Source organism: Hemitrygon akajei, chromosome 4, assembly GCF_048418815.1.
Source record: "Hemitrygon akajei chromosome 4, sHemAka1.3, whole genome shotgun sequence".
NCBI lineage: Eukaryota > Metazoa > Chordata > Chondrichthyes > Myliobatiformes > Dasyatidae > Hemitrygon > Hemitrygon akajei.
Genome location: NC_133127.1, coordinates 176,141,561 through 176,163,599, shown reverse-complemented (window position 1 = coordinate 176,163,599; position 22,039 = coordinate 176,141,561). Strand labels below are relative to the sequence as shown.

General features: G+C 39.6%; 1 protein-coding gene across 2 annotated transcripts; it reads left to right on the top strand.

The window, feature by feature from the left end:
• Window positions 1-18: 18 nt before the first annotated feature.
• Window positions 19-13,724, top strand: unc50 (unc-50 homolog (C. elegans)). 2 transcript variants are annotated; one of them, XM_073044064.1, is made up of 6 exons: window positions 19-161; window positions 2,074-2,361; window positions 4,872-4,992; window positions 6,268-6,407; window positions 9,074-9,175; window positions 12,824-13,724. In XM_073044064.1, exons 2-6 carry the CDS (start codon window positions 2,082-2,084, stop codon window positions 12,958-12,960), a joined length of 780 nt encoding a protein of 259 aa, XP_072900165.1. In that variant the 5' UTR covers window positions 19-161; window positions 2,074-2,081; the 3' UTR covers window positions 12,961-13,724. The 2 variants fall into 2 exon arrangements, with proteins under 2 accessions (XP_072900165.1, XP_072900167.1); XM_073044066.1 differs by having other exon boundaries at window positions 30-161; window positions 2,077-2,361.
• Window positions 13,725-22,039: the final 8,315 nt, after the last annotated feature.

The window sequence follows — 22,039 nt, the reverse complement described above, 5'->3', positions numbered from 1 at the left end:
CCGCGCGCGCCCCGACGCCTGCGCCGCCGCTCGCTCGCGCGTGTATGTTTTGCCATCCGGTTGGAGGGGAAGCGACGAGTGAAAGTGAAGGGCGCGGAAGTTTGTGGCTTAATGTGGCTCTGTTTCGGGATCTGACCAGGTGGGGTTGACAGCCCCCTGAGGTAAGATGGTAATGACGGGGGGAGCGGGGTAATTGACAAGGGGTGGGCGGGGAGTGGGGGAGCAGTTTGCATCATCACCGCCAGCTCATCGGGTTGCTGGGCCTCCGCTGAGCAGAGGGAAAGGCTGCGATTGCCCCTCGCCAAGGCCGTGTGATGACAGGCAGTACTTGGTGAAGATCTGTGTCTGTCACCGAGGCTGAGCTGGATCTAACGTGGAGTGCTGGTGGCCTTGGATCTAGGAGCAGGGCCAGTCTTTTAGGATGGTGCAAATCATACCGATCAGTACCTTCAAAATAGAATTGAATAGACAGTTTATGGAGGTGGAGGGGAAATGAGATTGACTACTCTATTATTAAAAGCCTGCATTACCTCAGTGTGCCAAATGTACTTCCTTAGGCTTCATCACGCGGGTGTCATCTGAATGAGTGTCATTGTCAAACGAAGTTGGCCAGTGTCGCCTACTGATGACATCGGTGTATCTGAAGTGTTTTGGTGTGTGAAGGGGTCAGTTGTGTCGTTACTTTGCTGTCAAATGGAACTTGGTTGCTGAAGGATCGGCCTAAATTAATGGTAGTAGGGGAGGCAATAAAATGTGACATTTAATATAACATTTGAGTGTTTTGCTGGGTAATATTTTTGATATTTTAAAAAGTAGTTGAACGTTATGAATTCAACAGTATATAGCACTGTCTTGGAAAATTCTATTTCATTATGATTTATTACCAGTTTTATGAATTTAAAATGCTTTACCTTGAGGGAAAAATAAACTCTGGAAGTGTATCTAGGCAGCTCCTCTACTGGTCATACAAAGTGTTCCAGAGTGAATTAGACCAAATTGATAGAATTATTAAGGAACATTTGGCCCCACTTCTTCCTTAGACATTCTATTATGACCTTCCCTTCCCTCATATGATCATAATATTTTTGGCAGGTGGTGGTTCCTATGATATCAGCAGTCAGACAGCAGACCCTGTGCTATTCACTGCTTTTGCTTGCCAACCTGGACCATTGGCTTCACAAGATCCAGCTCAGCTTCAGTTCTTAAAAACACCTTTTCTTGTACAGAAATGTGCAGTGGCTTTGAACTTAAAATGCTGTTGAATTTTCCAGTAGAGAGTCAGAAGCAAAACTGCTGTTGAACAGCTAGCTACTGGAATGCCATTTGGGTGCTTTAAAATTTCTACAATATATATTCACAAGGATTGCACTAATGGTACTTTGCTGGCATCATTCAGAGAGGGAGCAATAATAAAAGTGATAATATGCTTTGGAAATATTACCAGATAAATCTGGAGCTCTGGAAATGGACTATATGTTAATATGTAACACAACAGTTAAGTACAGTGGGTACTGAAAATCATTTACAAACACAGCATTTAGAGAGAAATAGAATCATTCCACACTATTTCATTACTACCTATTTCCAGTTTTTAATTTTGTATTATGTAATTGCATTGTTTGTAAATTTTTTAATCTTTCAAAGTAGGCTTTGAAATGCATTAATGTTGGAGGCTGGTATATTGGATTGAGTATAAAGTAATATTCTTACTTCATCTTTGATGATATTTTACGAGATCATCTTTCAGCAGTCCAAACAAGAAAATGAGGTTGTTCTGTGAAGATCTGTGTGAATAGACTCTATAAATGTTATGCAGCTGATTTAGTGACTACTTTCTGGTGTCACCACATTAAAATGGTAACTAATCTGGTATTTAACTTGCTTGAACTTGTGTCATCACTGCCTAAATTAGAGTATGCTGATTTAATCTTGCTATGCAGCTGCCCTCCCCCCAACATAAAGTAAGTATGCACATTAGTGTTTACAGTTTAGTACTGTTTATTAAAGTGACAGTTATTAAAAATGGAATTTATTTTTTCATAACATCTTGATCCAATTCTTTTTTTTCATTAGCAGCAAAAATGTTACCAACAACAACATATAGTCCCAGCAGTCAGGGGAATGGTGCCCTAAATTCTCGGGAATCTGCACGACATACAGCTGGAGCCAAGCGATACAAGTACCTCAGGCGCCTTTTTCGCGTTAAACAAATGGATTTTGAATTTGCTATGTGGCAGATGTTGTACCTATTTACATCCCCACAGATGGTATACAGAAACTTTCATTACAGAAAACAGACTAAAGACCAGTGGGCCAGAGATGACCCAGCCTTCCTAGTTTTGCTTAGTATCTGGTTGTGTGGTAAGTATCCTTTTGCAAAAAAAGTTTCCATTTTAAGAAGCCCAATTATTTGATGATATAAAGTGTGCAATTGCATAGTTATACAAGGATATATCTATTCCAATACTGGTTGGTGGTGTAGTGGCATCTGCACTGGACTTCGGGGCGAGGTTAGAATCCGGCATGCTTTCCATCCATGCTGGGTTGATTGCTGAGCTAGCAACTTGGCCTCATTAAAAAAAGATAATTGCTAAAGAAAGGTTATCGCCTGATCCAACACAAGGCGAGGAGAGGAACAACAAATATCTATCTCAGACTTTGAGTTTTAAAGTTTGTATTTTGCACTAAGAATGAAGATAAGATGATCTGGCAACTTACTTATCTAGAGAATGCATTATCCTTAATTTCTTGTAAATTTCATGATGGTCACAGAATCATAGAAATTTCAGTACTAATTAGGACAACACTCCCAATCTAGCTCCAATACCCACTTAATTTCCTTATTTTTCTCAATATCTGACTCTCTTAGATTTATAATTGCCACTTGGGGTTCCTCTGTGAGAATATTCTTCTAATTACTTCTATTATGATTTTATTAATCCTAAAATTATACCCTCTTGTTATTAGGTCACTGAATATTTTATTTTTACTATTTGTCTTCAATTAACCTTTAATATTGTTAGTTCACCTTGAGATTCTCTGTTGAAGTGAATTCAATGCTGATTTTCCAAGTTTAGTCAGAACTGTATTGCTTCTCCCTGGTATTGTTGCTGTAGAATTATGACATAACCCTTCTGTGGCTTTAGAACCTAATATTAGATTATGACTATGGAAGCAACATCTGAAATAGTAGGCAGCTTATTTTTACTGACTTGGGGTCATTGTATTGTGTAATGGCAAGTATTTGATTTCCATGATGAGTTAGCTGTTGAAATACATACCCTTTATTTAAAAACCACATTCAATATAATGAAATAGAAGAATTAGCTGAGCATATGAATTGGGTACCAGGTAGTGCCAAGTAATTAGCAGATGAACAGAGGAGTCAAAAGGGAATATGAATGGACAATGATACAAAGAGATTATTGTATTTAGGACTGAGGCAACAGGAATAAGTCTTGTAGGAGACATAGTGAATGGGGCAACTCAATGTGGTTGAGTGAATTTACATGGAAGAAGAGATTAAGGGAGGATAGGAAGGCATTGAACTCGGGAAACAGCACGAGATTGAAGTTGAAATAACCGTGGATGAGAAGTCACTCAAAGTTTGTGGAGGAGAGCATTGAAAGTGTAATGTTTGCACTTCAGTGATTTTAAAAATTGAGAATTTTAAGTAAGCAGGATCTATGCAAAAAGTTGAGATAGTTAAAGGATGAGGGAGTGGAACAGGGATAGACTGACATGTTTGATTTGGTAGCAAGAATCATAGGATAGTTGTGGCATTGAAGGAGGCCATTATGCTAGTTATTATAAGAGTAGTCATATCATTTTCATTCTTTTCATTTCTCATAGGCCTATAAATTATTTTCCTTCTCTTGTATTAAAAAAAGGGCTGAAAATAAGTAACACACACAAAATGCTGGAGGAAGTCAGCAGGCCAGGCAGCATCTATGGAAAAGATTACAGTTGTTATTTGGATTATTGTAAGACCAAGAATGCCGCTTGGTCTTTGAATAACCCAATAAAGTTGAAGAGCAGGTGTGGAGGAGGGTGTTGATAGCTATTCTACTGGCAGATTGCACTACATAAGATGAATTGGACAGGAGGCAGGTTGGCAGCATTTAGTCCAGTGGTTACACTGATAAGAGGTTAGTAACAGTAGAAATCTCCTGAAGGAAGCAATAGTAAATGCATCAACAAGTTATTCAGAGAAAACTCAGCAATTTAGGGAGGGAGCAAAACCCGGAAAGGCATCAGGTTCAGCTCCTTATGCTAAAGTATAGGTATAAGATCCAACTATGCAGTGCTCCTTGATTGTCCTGTACTTTAGCATGATTGAGGAGCACTGCATGGTTGGATTACACATATGAGAGTGATGAGATATGGGAGAGATTATAAGAGAACATAGATCAAGGAGTTTTTAAAAATATATATATTTAAAAATTAAAGTGAAAGAAATGATTGGCTTAGATTCAGAGTGGTAACTAAAGAAGGACACGCAAATAAATGAATGAAAGATTTAAAGTTGAACAGGCTTGGTTATGTGGAATGGTGCTGAACTGGGAATGAGATGGAGAATGCTGGAAGAAATTCAGAATTAAAGATAGTCCTTTCAAGGGATAAAGTGCTGAACAGGGTGGAGTCTGTAAAGACCATTGATAAACTATTGATGAGCGAATGTGCTACAAACCATATAAGATGGAAGGACAGCTGTAAGTATGTTTATAAAACCATATGGCTGTTTTGGTTCATTTTGGAACTTCACACCATTTTAAAATTGTCATTTGCAATTGAGTAGCTTTTTAAGTGAAAATAATGCATTATGGTGACAATCTGGTAGAATTCAACATGGGGTGATTTTTTCTTCGCAGCTTCTACCATTGGTTTTGGATTTGTATTAGGAATGGGATTTTTTGAAACAATAAAGCTTTTACTGTGGGTTGTATTCATTGACTGCATTGGAGTTGGACTACTGATTGCAACATTAATGTGGTGAGTTTTTAAAACAGTTGATGTTAGTTCTTTCTTGCTTTGGGTGTGTGAGAACCAAATTTAACTGTGCTATTGCCTGTTTATCTGCATACCTCTGAATGCCTTGTAACCTAAATACTAAATGTAAAATAATTTAATGTAAATAACATTGGTATTTTGTTCTTTAAATTTGCTTGAAATTGAAAACTTTGGCCTTTGCACAAATTTTGCACAAACTAGCATTCTTTGTAAAGAAATATTGTATATTACATTTTCCAGATTTAAAAAAATAAAAGTTGGTACTGTTTGAATTGGGAGACAATGACAAAATAGTATTGAATAAGTAATGTATTACAGAATGCAAATTAACTCATTTAAATTAATGAATTTTAAATGAAGATGAGATGAGATTTCCTTTTTGAAGATTAGCCTGCAATACACAGTATTTTGAGATTAAGGGTTGTCCTCATCTTGATAAATGTGGTAGACATTAGATCAATATATCTTAACCTTGAATCTAAAATTCAGTGTCTAGACTGTGTGGAGTTTTCCGAAGTCACCATTCTGCTGACTAGCCTTTCAACCCTACCTTTACTGTCCTCAGTTGATCATCCCTGATTCAATTATACATCTTGAGTAGCCCCTGAAATATTAATATTTATATTAATAATAATAATAATAATAATTAATATTTATCTTAGAAATCCCTAATGAATTTCCTGTTTTTATGTCGTTGGTTCCAACATACGTCACAAGTATTTTTTCCATCTGTTTTTCCAAGTTCCCTTCTAGATCTCCTGGACACTTAATTGCATTTGCATGGGCATTGTGCTAATTTGTTGAATTCCTTATGATGTGGACCTTCTCTTGCTGCTATCTTTCCTCATTTGAATAGTCTTGTGCCCAAAAGTACCTGAAATATTCTTCCCCTCACAATGTGTTGCTTTCGTTTATCTCACACATCCATCACCATACCAACTGCCGTTAGTTCCTTATCCTTCAGTGCATTGATGGCTCAGATGAAGGTTGACCTAATTGACCTTGTCTTGCATACATTGATCCATGCTCCAGCATTTATTTGACTCCCATTTATTGTTCTTCCTTACTCTACTGATGATACCAGATCATTAGAATTTCAGCCATTATCTTTATGCCCCCTTGGAACATAGCTATAAATTGTCCTTGCTTTTACCTACTTTGTTTACCTTAGACAACTGTTGGAACTATCTGTATGTGAAAATGTTTACAATGCCCCCAGTTGCTGTCAATGTAAAGAGTGTTATATTTTGTTTCTAGGTTTATCACCAACAGATATTTGATGAAGCCTCAGAGTAAAGGCTATGATGTGGAATGGGGCTATGCCTTCGACATTCATCTAAATGCTTTCTATCCTCTTCTTGTCATATTGCATTTTTTTCAATTGTTCTTCATTAACCGTAAGTCCTTTATCAAAGAACCTTTTATTTTCACAAACATTACAAAATATTTCAAAATTGTTCCAGAATAAATTTTACCTATATATTAAGAAAACACTAAATATTAGAGTTGGAAGAGAGGAAATGATTTTTGAGATTAACACTAATCAAACATAATTAGTGATGGTGTTAATAGTGCGAACATCAACTTGTAATGATAGGCAACAGAAGCTGTTCACAAATCTCTTCTGCTGCTCATTTCTTGTAACAAGCTGTGCCACAGGTTTCAGATCAGTCAGAGGCATACAGTAGAGGTTTTACCGAGAGGGAAATGAATAAATTCAATCTGGAAGAAGAAATGAAAGATTTTTTATATATCTGATGACGATCCTCCCAAGGTTGATAAAATTAAGAGATGTACAAATTATCAGTTGTGAACAGTTTTCACACATTCAAAAGTAACAAATGTAAATATAGAAAAAGAATAGAAAAATTGGGGAACTACTGAGCAGTTAGCGTGATATAAGTGATAGGGAGATGTTAGAATCTATTATTTAAAAAGTGATAACAGGGACAATGATAATCTGAATAAGGTGTCAGATGAATTTATGAATGAGAAATCATGCTTAAAGGAAACATCATTCTCATGGAATGCGTGGGTTTTGTCCAGGTCCTCATATTTCATCCCATGGTCCAAAGACACACCAGATAGGTTAATTGGTCATTGTAAATTGTCCTGTGATTAGGTTAGGGTTAATTGGGTTTGTCGGGGATTGCTGGAGCATTGACGGTTGAAGGGCCTACTACTCGCTGTATTGCTAAATAAATAAATAATATAATATATATAGAAGCCTTTATATTGGAAAGTGGCTCTGAAGTTAAGATTTCTCTATTTGTGAGCCAACCTCCCTTTCCTCCATTGCTTCAGTTTGGTTCCCACCCCCCAAGCAATTCTAGTTTAAACTCTCCCCAATAGCCTTAGCAAGCCTCCCCGCCAGGATATTGGTCCCCCTCAGATTCAGGTGCAACCCGACCTTTTTGTACAGGTCACACCTGCCCCAAAAGAGGTCCCAATGATCCAGAAATTTTGAATCCTTGCCCCCTACTCCAATCCCTCAGCTATGCATTTATCCTCCACCTCATTCTATTCCTATACTCATTGTCACGTGGCACAGGCAGTAATCCCGAGATTACTACCTTTGAGGTCCTGCTTCTCAATTTCCTTCCTAACTCCCTGTAGTCTGTTTTCAGGACCTCCTCCCTTTTCCTACCTATGTCATCGGTACCAATATGTACCACAACTCTGGCTGTTCTCCTTCCCACTTCAAGATATCGTGGATGCGAGCAGAAACATCCTGGACCCTGCACCTGGTAGGCAAACTACCATCCGCATTTCTGTCCTGCGTCCACAGAATCGCCTTTCTGACCCCCTACCTATAGAGTCCCCTATCACTGCTGCCATCCTCTTCCTTTCCCTACCCTTCTGAGCCACAGGGCCAGACTCTGCCAGAGGCACAACCACTGTTCTTCCCCCAGGTAGACCATCTTCCCCAACAGTACTCAAACAGTAGTACTTATTGTTCCTTAGTGTTAAGGGGGACAGTCACTGGGGTACTCTCTGCATCTGCTTCTTGTCTTTCCATCTCCTGACTGTTTCCTATTTCTTATATTCTTACCTCTTCAATTAGTCCAGAAATGAAGGATTTTAGCAGCAAGGTTAGTTTGGAAAATTGGACTTTGGAGCAGAGAAGATTTGAAAAAGATCCACAAGGTTTCTGCAGGCTTTATCAGAATCAGGATTATCTTATTATATTTATTATCAGTGGCATGTGTCATGAAATTTGTTAACTTAGCAGCAGTTCAGTGCAATACACAATATAGAAGAAAAAATAATAGTAAATAAGTAAATCAATTACAGTATACGTATATTGAATAGATTAAAAATTGTGCAAAATAACAGAAATAATATAAAAAAGTGAGGTAGTGTTCACAGGTTCAATGTCCATTTAGGAACTGGATGGCAGAGGGGAAGAAGCTGTTCCTGAATTGCTGAGTGTGTGGCTTCAGGCTTCTGTGCCTCTTACCTGATGGTAACAGTGAGAGAAGGGCATGCCCTGGGTGCTGGAGATCCTTAATAATGGATGCTGCCTTGCTGAGACACCGCTCCTTGAAGATGTCCTTTGTAGGCTAGTACCCAAGATGGAGACAAGGTAGTCAATGTTAAACAGTTCCCCACAAAATGCTGGTGGAACGCAGCAGGCCAGGCAGCATCTATAGGGAGAAGCACTGTCGACATTTCGGGCCGAGACCCTTCGTCAAGACTTGGTCGGAAACGTCGACAGTGCTTCTCCCTATAGATGCTGCCTGGCTTGCTGCACTCCACCAGCATTTTGTGTGTGTTGCTTGAATTTCCAGCATCTGCAGATTTCCTCATGTTAAACAGTTCCCGTTAGTTTTCCAGGAATAAGGGACAGAAGTACAATGGGGAAAGAGTTCACAGTGGGTAGAGTGGTTTGCTGCTGGGGATTATAGTTAAAGAACAATTATTTCACTAACAAATGATACTACAGCTTTCAGATCTTTACGTAGCTCTTTTAAAGGAATCTATTGTGATCTAAATAGTTTATTTTACATGCAGGTAATGTAGATAAATACTTAAATACTTTATGTAATTCTTTTCTTTGCAGATATCATTATTAAAGATGGACTTGTTGCTTGCTTTGTCGGAAATATCTTCTGGTTGGTTGGCATTGGATATTACATTTACGTTACTTTTCTTGGATACAGTGGTAAGCATCAATTTTAAATGCATTGTTTTGCATGACATTTAGAAGAAACTAATTTTCTGAAACGTAATTATTTTGTGCTCTCAAAAAAAATCCAACATCTGCATAGAGCAAGCACTAGTCACACAAGACTGGCTGGTTTTATTTTAAATTTCTCATTTGCAGGATAATTGTTCCTAAACTTCATTCTTTATCTGCATTCTTCCTAGTCTAATGGCTCAGCCTCGCAATATGCGTATCCATTGATTTTTGGGGACTAAGTTTTTTTTTGATTAATTAATTTAATCATTTGCACTTGTCCCTCTCTCTATCTACTTACACACCTTGGTCCTCCCTGATAACCGCTTGCCTGCTGCTCATAATTTGCATTGTCAGCTGAGATTGGAAGTTCAATGGTGTCAAACATTCCACAGAATGGTCAATGAATGTAATTTCAAGTGATTTGTCCCCATTTAACATGAGCCAAAGATAAACTCTTCTCGGGCTTCAAGCTGGTTACGGGTATTGTTTATAATGGACGTTTCAATGACAAACTCTGCCACCTTCATCACGGATGAACCTTGGGCATATTTACTCTGGTGGTATTTATACCCTTGTAGTCTGTCCCTCCTGATTGGTTAGTACTCATCCAATCAGGTTTCCGTTCTCCTACCTTGTTTACAATCAAATTCCAGTTCTTACTTAGAGCAAGACCTTTGTCTTGGCAAAATTCTTTTCCTCTAGTTTTATTTCACTGACTTGCTGTACTAGACGGTTCCAAAGGCCATTGGTGAGGTACAATAGTTTTGTGATGTCAAAGTCAATCCTATGGCCATTGCGAATGCAGTGTTCTGCTATCGCCAGTTTCTCTGGGTAGCCCAAACGGATAAATGTCCTGTGCTCCTTGATGCGGGTTTCAACTGTGCGTCCTGTCTGGCCAATATACGCCGCTCCGTATTCACAGGGAATCCTGTAAACGCCAGCCGACCTGAGTCCCAGGTCATTTTTGACCTGCCTAAACAGATTTAAACTTTATTATGTGTTTGTAGATGGTACAAATTTGGTATTTCTTCAGGATCCTGGCCATCCTTCCAGAAACAGTGGAAATACAGGGAGGACAGGTGGTAGCAACATGTTCTTCCTTGTTTTTAGGTTTCTGGTTTTTTTTTGTCAGGTTCCTGAGGAAATACCAGATTAATACCATCCACAAACCCGTAAGGAAGCACAAATCCAATTCTTCAAATTGAAGAATTTCTGAGTTGTATACTTTGATAATAAATGAACCATTGAATCTTTGAAATTGTGGTTTATGTGGGTCAAAGATGACCTGGGACTCAAGTCGGCTGACATTTACAGGATTCCCTGTGAATGCAGAGCATTGTATAAATTCCAGATGGGACGCGCGGTGGAAAACTGTGTCAAGGAGTACAGGAGGTGTATCCATTTAGGATACCCAGAGAAATTGGGGATAGCAGATCACTACATTTGCAATGGCCATAGGATTGACTTTGAAGTCACAAAACTATTGTACCTCACCAATGGCCTTTGGAACCGCCCGGTGAAGGAAACCATTGTAATGAAACTAGAGGAAAAAGATTTTAACAGAGGCAAAGGTCTTGTTCTAAGTAAGAACTGGAACTGGATTGTAAACAAGACAGGAGAGCGGAAACCTGATTGGATGAGGACTAACCAATCAGAAAGAACTGACTATGGGGGGGGGGGTATAAATACCACCAATAGGCGCAGTAGGCAGCGTGGCACATGGCAGCAGCAGCCTTTCGGATCTGCTGCTTCTTTAATTTAGTTTTTTAATTTAATTTTAAGGCACAATTAGGTTTAGGGCAATGGATAACAGAGTGGCTAGCTACCATCATCAGATACTGCTACAATACAGAGATCGCCCAAAAACAAACCTTCGTGAAAATCTGCTGGGTAGATTGCGCCACCTCGGCTTACTGAGGGAATTGGGCCTGCAGTCCTGGGAGTCGCCTGAGGCCGGTGGCTGGAGTTGGGGACGTCGTAAGTGATGTGCGAGGAAGTGGAAGCGAGGCGAGCAGGCAGGAGTCAGTGCCAGGAAAAAAGCAAGCCCCAGCTGGCCAGCTCTCCCACCCATTCTGCTCTCAAATGGACATTAAATTGGACTACATATGTGGCAACAAAATACTCAGCGGGAGTACAGAAACGGATGGAATCCTGGACACCGCCATTCAGCTGTTTATTTATATAACAGATTTTCCCCCAAGCAATCGGACTACCAACCTGCTGTGCCTATTGTCTTGTTTATTATTTATTGTAATGCCTGCACTGTTCTGTGTACTTCATGCAGTCAGGTTAGGTCTGTAGTCTAGTGTTGTTTTTGTTGGTTTACGTGGTTCAGTGTAGTTTTTGTATTGTTCTTGTAGCACCATGGTCCTGAAAAACATTCTCGTTTTTACTGTGTACTGTATCAGCAAATATGGTCGAAATGACAATAAGGTGTGACTTGACTTGATAGCCTAGACATGCCCAAATATCATCCCTGATGAAGATGGCAGAATTTGTCATTGAAATGTCATTTATAACCAATACCTGTACTTGGCTTGAAGAGTTTATTTGTCATATACGCTAGGAAATCACTAGATTTGTTTTCATGAGCCAAACATTTGTTTTTTTGTTGACTCAGTTACATGTTAACTGAGCCAAGAAAAGGTGAATCAACTTTACTATTCTACATGTGAGCGTTCTCCCTTTCTCTGACTCTGTCTGCATTTCCTTCTGTTTATTTCTCCTTCGTTCATCGTTGGCACAGTAATTATATTCCCAGACTTGTGAGCCAGATGCCTACAGTAATAATCCAACCTAGGCCCAAGTTCAAATGTCACCTTCATACAGCGGCTGTGAATTTAAATTTAATACTGACTTTTTAGGTCCATATCAATAATCACCATGAAACAATTGAGCTATCATAAGAACATCATCCAATTCATTTATCTCCTTAAAGGAATGAAATTTGTATACCCTATGTGTGATTCTAGAATCATCGATTATACACTTAGTGGCTACTTTATTAGGTACACCTGTACACTTTTTATTAGATATTTGTATTAATCAGTCATGACAGCAACTCAATGCAAATCATCATGCAGACATGGTCAAGAGGTTCAGTTATTGTTCAGACAGAATGGGGAAAATCTAAGTGACTTTGACCATGTAATGATTGTTGGTGCCAGACAGGGTGGTTTGAGTATCTCAGAAACAGTTGATCTTCTGGGATTTTCATGCACAACTGTCTCAGGAGTTTACAGAGAATGGCATGAAAAACAGAAATCATCCAGTGAGCAGCAGTTCTGTGGACAAAAATGCCTTGTTAATGAGAAGTCAGAGGAGAATGACCAAACTAATTCAAACTTACAAGAAAGTGAAGTAACTCAAATAGCTATATCTTACAATGGTTGTGTGCAGAAGAGCATCTCTGAAAATACGACATGTTGAACTTTGAAGTGGATAGGCTACAGCAGCAGAAGACCACCCTGGGTTCCACTCCTGTAAAATGGTCACTGAGTGTATAAGAGCCTTAAGTATCCTCTGAAAACCTTGGCAAACAACACATTACAAACACAGTTAGGGATCAGCAATAAATGCTGGCTACGCCAGTGACTGAGATCTTAAAAAAAAACTTTTTTTTTCCTTCAGCATTGCCTTTTCTGAAGAACACGGTTGCCCTGCTGTACCCATTTGCTCTTCTCATCATTTTGTTCCTGCTGTCTCTGGGATTGGGATGGAACTTCACCAAAGGACTGTGCTGGTTCTACAAGTACAGAGTGCAGTAAAACACCACACATGAAGTATTTGCTGAACGTTGCTTGGTGACAGTGTATAAGACAGCTTAGACATTTGTATAATTTGTAAATGTGTTGTACATACTGATAAATAACTAAACAGATTACAGGAAAAATCCAATATTACTTCTGATTTGTCCTTTTGAAATGTTTGAATTGTGGCAGATCTTTTTCTACAAGCGTGAATGGTGGAATATTGAATCCAGCAATCGGACCAGTTTGTGTATTTTGTATTTATCAAACCTCTTAATGAAGAGCATTCCTTCAACAGCACTTGTTCCAGCAGCTTTTCTGAAAAGCATCTATTGGGAAGTTAAAATGAATATTTCTTTTGTGTATTTCTCCACTTTGCTTGATAAGTTTTTGAACATATTTATACTCAAATTGGGTTTATGCATGATTAGAAAGAAGATATAATGAGCTAGTTAGGCTGAGCTCAAGAAAGGGTGAGTGATAGGGCGGAAAGATTTTTTTAAAATTTCAAATTCACTTTTTCCTAATTTTAGTTCCAACCTTTTTCACTTTTCTGGCTGATTTAAAACAGGTATTAGATTATGCAAAATTTAATTGAATCCCTGAGCTGTCTAGGAGAACACCTTTACTGTTGTGCCCATCTCAACCCATTATAAATTGGATAATATTTTGTGGGTGATTAGAGTCAGCAGGTCAGATAATACCATCACAACAGTGTGTTTTTGTTTTTGGAGATACAAGTTCTGCATTTTTAACAAAAATAAAACAATAATGTGAACAAAGTCTTGCTTCTGATTTCTTATGTGAATATTGTAAGAATTAATATCAAAAACCTGTAGATACTGGAAATTATATTGATCGTGAACACAAGAGATTTTGTTAATGTAGTGTGTGTTTTTGCACTTACTTTGCAAAAATGTTGTTTGTTTTTAATCATCTTATTCTCTTACTGACAAGGAAATTCACAATCGGGTTTTAAATTGTCCCAGTCTGTGGGGGTGAAGTGTACAATCTGGAGGAAAGTTAATGGGTATGTGGGGAGAATAAAGTGGGATGAGTGTAAATGAATGTTCAATGAGTTAATGTGCTCGCTTCTGTGCTGCGTGACTAACGTTCTGTACTTGAACAGATGCTGTACATCTTATTTCTGTGAGCTGACTTGACAAATGTGACATCTGTCGACACATTCAGTGGTTGGGTCATATAAGTCCCACAAATATCCTGATTCTGGGTAAGGACAATGAAAGCAAATACAATTGTCCTCCAAAGATTTTGCCAATACAATTTTAGGTATCCTAATACCCAAGTACACCATCCAAGTATAGTGGCTGTTGACCATTCATAGGTTAGAAAACTCACGAAGCTTGCACTTTACTGTCTCTGCACAAACAACATAACTATGTTGACCCCAAGCCAGCAACTTAAAACATAAATTCTACTGTACCTTCTGTACCAATACTCACTCAGACCACTTTTCCAATTGATAACACTGAAATAGAGGATATCCTGTTGGCCAGACAATCAATCCTTTTTTCTCCCAGCCCCAGGCATGAGGGTTCTTTCTTGTGATGGTTAGTCTACGGAGATCTCATGCTTCTGCATTTGAAGCTCCTTATTTAAACACTTATTATTAGATAAGTCTGCCAAGTTTGTTTTAAAATGCTGCTGTAACAAAAGGTTTTCCCACTGGGGAATAATAAAGTATTATTACTAGTTCAAATGATGCACCTCATTCCTGTTGAATCAAGGTCATCTGTCATTTATATCACCTTCTTATTGGCTCTGGTCCATACTAGCATTTATTTATTGCCCTCCTCCACAAGTGACAACTGGTAATTTTTGGGTCTTTGTTCTAAATGAGTTACCAAACCAGTAACCAGCTGGAATCACTCATTGCAGACACAGACCCCATCATTCATATATCTGCATGTTATATCTAACCAAAGAACACCTCACAAATAACTTATTTGGAAATGATCTCTAGTCCAGCAGATTACCTGGAACATCATTATATTTACTTTAAAACTGATTCAGCCAAGCAAAACCAGCTCACAAAACGGAGGATGCAAAGCTACTTCACAGAAGGGCAGCTTCCATTCCTTCGATGTCATGGCAAGAACAAAGATAACTGGCTTGTCCACTTCTACTGTCCTTGATCCATTTGAGTTTGATGTTTACTTCCATATCTTAATTGCTCCATAGCCAACAGTGACTATACTCAGTGCTATAGATCACCAAACTAAATACCCCAAATTTCTATTAGATAAATGAATTGTTCTATGTAATGCCTTTGCCATTTAAAAAGAAATTGTATTAAATCCTTGAAATGTGATCCAATTAATCATACACTCCCAACTTGCTTTTTACCTAAGCAAGCCTGTTTCACATTTGGTATTTGTGGTTTAAGTAGTTAAATGTCAATCGAAAATTTGTCTCTTAAGCAATGGGCTAAGATTCACAACTCTGCTGAGATCTGTGATTAACATACTCAAAATCTGTACTAATACAGTAAAAGCATTATTGAGATACAGTGCGGAACAGGCCCTTTTGGCTCTTCAAGCTGTGCCGCCCACCAACCCCTGATTTGGCCTAATTATATGACAATTTACAATGACCAATTAACCTACCAACTGGTACATCTTTGGACTGTGGGAGGAAGCCCACATGATCACAGGAAGAATGTACAAACTTATTACAGACAGCGATGGGAATTATTACTGTGGTAATATTATCCCTGACGTTGCAAGGTCTTGCACATAATTTTATTTATTTATATATTTATTTTACGAGGAAGTTGTCTGGATTGGGGAGCATGCCTTATGAGAATAGATTGAGTGAACTCGGCCTTTTCTCCTTGGAGCGACAGAGCATGAGAGGTGACATGATAGAGGTGTATAAGATGATGAGAGGCATTGATCGTGTGGATAGTCAGGGGCTTTTTCCCCAGGGCTGAAATTCTTGCCACAAGAGGACACAGGTTTAAGGTTCTGGGGAGTAGGTACAGAGAAGATGTCAGGGGTAAGTTTCTCACTCAGAGTGGTGAGTGCATGAAATGGGCTGCCAGCAATGGTGGTGGAAGTGGATACGATAGGGTCTTTTTAGAGGCTTTTAGATAGATACATGGAGCTTAGTAAAATAGAGGGCTATAGGTAAGCTTAGTAATTTCTAAGGTAGGGATGTGTTCAGCACAACTTTGTGGGCCAAAGGGCCTGTATTATGCTGTAGATTTTCTATGTTTCTATTGAGATACAATGTTGAATAGGCCTTTCGATACACACCGTCCAACAATCCCCTGATTTAATCCCAGCCTCATCACAATGAATAATTAACCTACCAACTGGTACAACTTTGGAGGAAACTCATGCCATCACAAACATCTTGCAAATAGAAGCAGGAATTGAACCTAATTCCTGGTGCTGTAATAGTATTATGATAACTGCTGTGGAAAGTAAAGAATTAGCTCAGGAGCAAGAACAGGGGGAATTCTGTATGAAACCCGGCAGCTGGTAGCCAAGGATTGTTACAAAACAAAGTAAAATTTTTCAGAACCATCTGAATGCTAATAAGGTAAACATTCTGTACTTGGGGAAAATGTTTAAGAACAAACTTTTCTTTAAAAGTTGAAGATCTGAACAAGTGCTTGAAAAGAAGATAGCTAGAGCATACAGTCATCAAAGCATAAAAACAATAAGTAGTATTGTACTTATATAAGTATTGTATTTGTATATACTTATATACATGAATGCATCAGAACAAAAATATACAAAATCCAGTGCCAAAATTAAGAGGAAATAGTTGATAAAAATTGATTTGACATGATACTATGGAAAGTAGTAATTACTGGAATTAAATAAAAAACTATTTGATTACTTAATGAAATACTACTAAGGTGCATTGTAAATAAACATGTTAACACTAAGCTGTAAAACTAGGTAAAAAATTAATGGCATTCTAAGGAATCAAAATAAATTACGACCATAAGATATAGGAGCAGAATTAGGCCATTTGGCCCATTGAGTCTGCTCCACCATTTCATCATGGCTGATCCATTTTCCCTCTCAGCCCCAATCTCCTGCCTTCTCCCTATATATACGCAATGACTTGGCCCCCACATCTGCCTGAGTCAACGAACTCCGCATTCACCACTCCCTACCTAAGTAAATACCTCCTCATCTCCATTCTAAAAATACACCCCTCTATTCTGAGGCAGTGTCCTCTGCTCTTAGACTCCCCCACCATGGGAAACATCCTCTCCATATCCACTCTATCAAGGCCTTTCAACGTTCAATAGTTTTCAATGAGGTCACCCCTCATTCTTCTGAATTCCAGTGAGTACAGGCCCAGAGTCATCAAACGAGCCTCATACGACAAGCATTTCAATCCCAGAATCATTTTCTTGAACCTCCTGTGGACCCTCTCCAATATCAGCACATCTTTTCTTAGATAAAGGGCCCAAAACTGCTCACAATAATCCAAATGAGGCCACATCAGTGCTTTATAAAGCCTCAACATTACATCCTTGCTTTTATATTCAGAATCAGATTTATTATCACTAGCATGTGTTGTGAAATTTGTTAACTTAGTAGCAGCAGTTCAATACAATGCATAATATAGAAGGAAAAAAATCAATTACAGTATATGTACTGTTACGAACCCCGTAACTGGGTCACTTACCAGCAAAGATGGAGACGTCTGTTGAAGTCTGATGATACTATTTTTAACAGTATTTATTAGTAAAAATACACAAAAATAATATCAATGCAAATATACAGATAATATACATCGTCAATACTAAATCTAAAAGTGCGGGTATAATAATAATCAATAAGAAATAAGCTCTATCATTGTCTAGGGGATAATGTATTGTCCAATGGAAATATAAAGTTCACTCAGTTCATGCAGGCTGCAGCCATTGGGGACCGCTTTGTTGCAATGGTTGGAGAGAGAGAGAGATTTTGAGAAAAACTTGCCGGCTTTCCTTTTATGATTTCGATCCGTCAGAGTCTCGTTGGTGTGGCCGTTCACTTGTGGCCTCTCCTTTAGCTAAACCGTTCTTCCGTGATGAGCCCGCCACCCTGGCAAGGGAGGACATACACGAGCCCTCACCGGCGTTCGCTATAAAACGCTGTCACTGGATTTCTAGTGTTTCTCCTGGTGCGTCTAAAGGGGTTGTTCCCCAGACCCTCTTTTATCCTTACTCACGGGGTCTCAGATGTCAATCAGGTTGGGATGATGCAATCCCTCAACCAGCCCACTCTGGTTGTCCCCTGAGGGGTTTCAATGAATAGTACAGTACTCAATACACAATTCCGTCTCCAAGAGACAATGGCCATTATCAGCGGTTCCGTTTCGCTGAGGCCAGGACACATTCCAAACCTTGTGGATTCTGCATGTCTCTCTTTCATTTCCTGGGTCCCAGACCTGAATTAATAGCGATCTTGCGATTCTCAAAAAGGAGGGGGCGACTTTGTACCCTTCGGCCCCTCAGAGTCACGTCACATTCGTAACACCCCCTTCCTTCTAAGATTTTTACCACAGGTAAAAATTAATACAGAGTCTTACAGGGTTTCAGAATCTAACACAATACAAAAGTTTTTTTTTCACTACAGAGTAATACAGTTATACATTCAATTCAGCATCTAAACAGTTAGCGATTACATTGTCACTTCCTTTAATATCTTAACATCTTGTACCTTAATAAATTCTTGTAGCATCAGACTCCAATTTAATAACCACCTATTTTTACTCCTTTTCTTCCGCAAACAAAAACTAAAGAGTTGTGATCTTAGCTTACGTGTATATTACAAAAGTTCATGCAAATACTAGTCTTTATTTTACTTTCAAACTTAACAGTCAATCTTCCATGGGGTTGTCTTTATTAGTTACATGCTTTGTCGAAATCCCTTAAAACCGGATCCTGTTATTTAAAATGGCATCCCGTCAACCCTCGCCCCTTTTCCAGTTAACTCCCACGTGGTTAACTTGTATACCAGTGTGGAATAGGCTTTTGCATACTCCTTTCATAGGAGTTATTTTATCAACAATGTGTTCCAAACGTAGCCCATTTGCCGAATTTCCACACAATTCTTTATTTTGAAGCAAGTTGTTAATTTTATCTTCAGGACCCTTCATGCTATTAGTTTTCAGTTTAAAATCTGCAAGCGATCCCTCTTTGTCCAAACAGCATTTCAAATTCTGCCTCTTCACAGCACACTCTTGAATAACAATAGCGTGTGGGGCACCTTTACATTCCAAATCAACCTGTAATTGATTTGCAGGCACCGTGTTACCAAGCCATTGTCCCTGTAGCCTGGTTGCTGCTTCTGACATCAATCCAGACTTTAAATTTTCTTCATTCAATTTAGGAACTACACTTTTCCCTTTCCCTTCAATAATAATATTCACCTCACCATCTTTTATCTCCTTACTAACTTTTAACACACCTTCGAACACAAACAACTGGGAATTCTCACTTCCCACTAGTACCACGGTTAACCCTTTCTTCACTGAACCAAGTCCATCTGACCCACAAGGACTGCATTCCTTTTCAACTGAATCAAATACCTCAGACTTTTTCTGAGTTCCATTACTAGGTTCAGTACCACGTGCATCCACATCTTGAACACACTCAAACGGGACATCTGCCTCTTCCAGGCTTTCAATACCCGTACCCTTTTCAAATTCTAAGTTCCCCTGATCCTCCCAGTTACTCTCTGGGCAACTCCCTTCCGGAGTAATCTCAACCCTGCGGGCTGAATCAACCTCATCTGCCAACCCAGCAGACTCCTTCAAGGTAATGGCATCCTTTTCATCTAGGACTGCCCTCATTTCATTATCGGGAACACCTTTAGAAGTTTCAACTTCTTCAAGCAGTTCTGTCAAACCAGACAGGTCATCCATGTCCAACCCTGGACCTTTTAACAGCCTTATCTGTTTCTCATTTTTACTCCGTGCCTCTATAAATTTCCTCCTGGCTAAGGGCAGGTCTACCTCCTCTCCCTTACTCTCTTTCACCTCCCTATTCTCCGTTTTACCACCCTCTAACCCCTCTTGGTACAGGGTCGGTAAAAACATCTCAGCCAAATCGATACTGGCCTCTTTCTCAGCTGCCTTTCTCGACATGCTGTGAGTGGTCGCGCATGTGGGATAGATCTTGGAATCTAGGGGCGGGTCCTCAACACTTACAGGCTGGCTTGTCAGCTCCATGGCTGACCAAATGTCACCACCAGCTAAATCGTTACCCAGAAGGAGGTCTACGTCAGTTCTCGGGAATTCTGATCGCACCCCTATTTCAACTGGTCCAGATACCAGCTCACAATTTATAATGATCCTATGCAAAGGCACAGCTTCTGTCCCTTTTCCTATGCCTCTCAAAGCCACCTCTCCAGTCTTGGGGCCCAAAATCTAGTACCGTACTGCGAATCAATGACAACTCAGCTCCAGTGTCTCTCCAGATCTGCACTGGAACTGGTGTGTCTCCCTCTTTCACAGACACGGTTCCTTCTGAAATAAATTTCTCAGACCCCTCTCGTATTCTGTCTACCTGGGGCTTTCTCGTCAATTTACTGATCACCACAATACATCCTGTAGGGACTGCTGCTCTCCCTTTTCCTACCTCCTTCCTCGGAGCAAGGCACTTAGATGCAATATGACCCAACTTTCCACAATTAAAACAGGTCAAGCCAGGACCTCTCCTGCCGTCTTGCCTTTCCTCCTCCTTAATTTTACCACTAGCTCCCAGCTGGATCTCTGCCTCAGCTGGCGGGCTTTCTCTACCATTCCCATGGTCTCTCTGGTAACTTTTATTCGAGGAAAACTTTGTCTTGTGGGTTAGGGCATATTCATCTGTGAACCTAGCAAATTCGGATATGGACTTATTCGGCTTCTCGTTCAAATACATCCGGATATCATCCAAAACACAATCTTTAAATTCCTCAATCAGAATTAACTCCCTGAGACGCCAAAAATCCTCTTCCACCATTTCTGCTGCACACCAGCGATCCAAGAGCATACCCTTCTCATAAGCAAACTCTGCATACGTCTGATTCCACCCTTTCTTTAAATTTCTGAACTTTTGTCTATAGGCCTCAGGTACCAATTCGTAGGTCCGAAGAATGGCCTCCTTTACTTTCTCATAATTCTCAGACTCCTCCTCCTCCATGGACAACGCCACATATGCCCGATGTGCCTTCCCTTTTAACACACTTTGTAACAACGCCACCCACTGCTCTTTAGGCCACTTCTGACTCACTGCCACCTTTTCAAAATGCAAGAAATAACTAACAACATCTGTCTCCTCGAACGGAGGTACTAACCTAAACTCCCTACTAACATTAAATCTCTCCTCTCGGTCTGGCCCTTGAGCTCTTCGCTCTTGCCTTAACTTCTCCATGTTCAAGTCATGTTGCCTCTGTTTCTCCTTCTCGGCTCTCTCCTTCTCTTTTTCGGCCCTTTCCTTCTTTTTTTCAGCTGCTTCCAGCTGTTTTAACTTAATTTCATGCTCCCTCTGCTTCTCAGCTCTTTCCTGCTCTAACTCCTTTAGCTGGAGCTCATGCTCCCTCTTCCTCTGTTCCGCGTCCAGCCTCAATTTCTCCAAGTCTAACTGAGCCGTCCCACTAGCTGGTACCTTGTCAGGGATATTTTCCAATACCTCAGCCGAAAACACATTCTTCACAATATAATACTGAGTTATGGCCCTCCGCACCTGCCGCTTTTTCATCGACAACCTCACCTCTGCGAGATTTAGTCCTCTCACAATATTTATCAAGTCCGACTTTGTGGCAGCCTCTAGCGCCTCCAGAGTCGGGTTTTCTATAAATTCATCTATGTCCATCTTTGCTGGTTTCCCGTCTGGTTACCCGCGCAACCAGATCCAAGTTTGGACTTAAAAGCCCGATTTACTGGCCCTTCAATTTGGTATCAAATCTTGAGACGAGGCCCCACGTTGTTACGAACCCCATAACTGGGTCACTTACCAGCAAAGATGGAGACGTCCGTTGAAGTCTGATGATACTATTTTTAACAGTATTTATTAGTAAAAATACACAAAAATAATATCAATGCAAATATACAGATAATATACATCGTCAATACTAAA

Coding starts and splice junctions, on each gene's coding strand:
- unc50 (XM_073044064.1), top strand. CDS start 2,082: ATGTTACCAACAACAACATATAGTCCCAGCAGTCAGGGGAATGGTGCC. Junction 2,362..4,871: donor GCTTAGTATCTGGTTGTGTG/GTAAGTATCCTT, acceptor TTTTCTTCGCAG/CTTCTACCATTGGTTTTGGA. Junction 6,408..9,073: donor TCAATTGTTCTTCATTAACC/GTAAGTCCTTTA, acceptor TTTTCTTTGCAG/ATATCATTATTAAAGATGGA.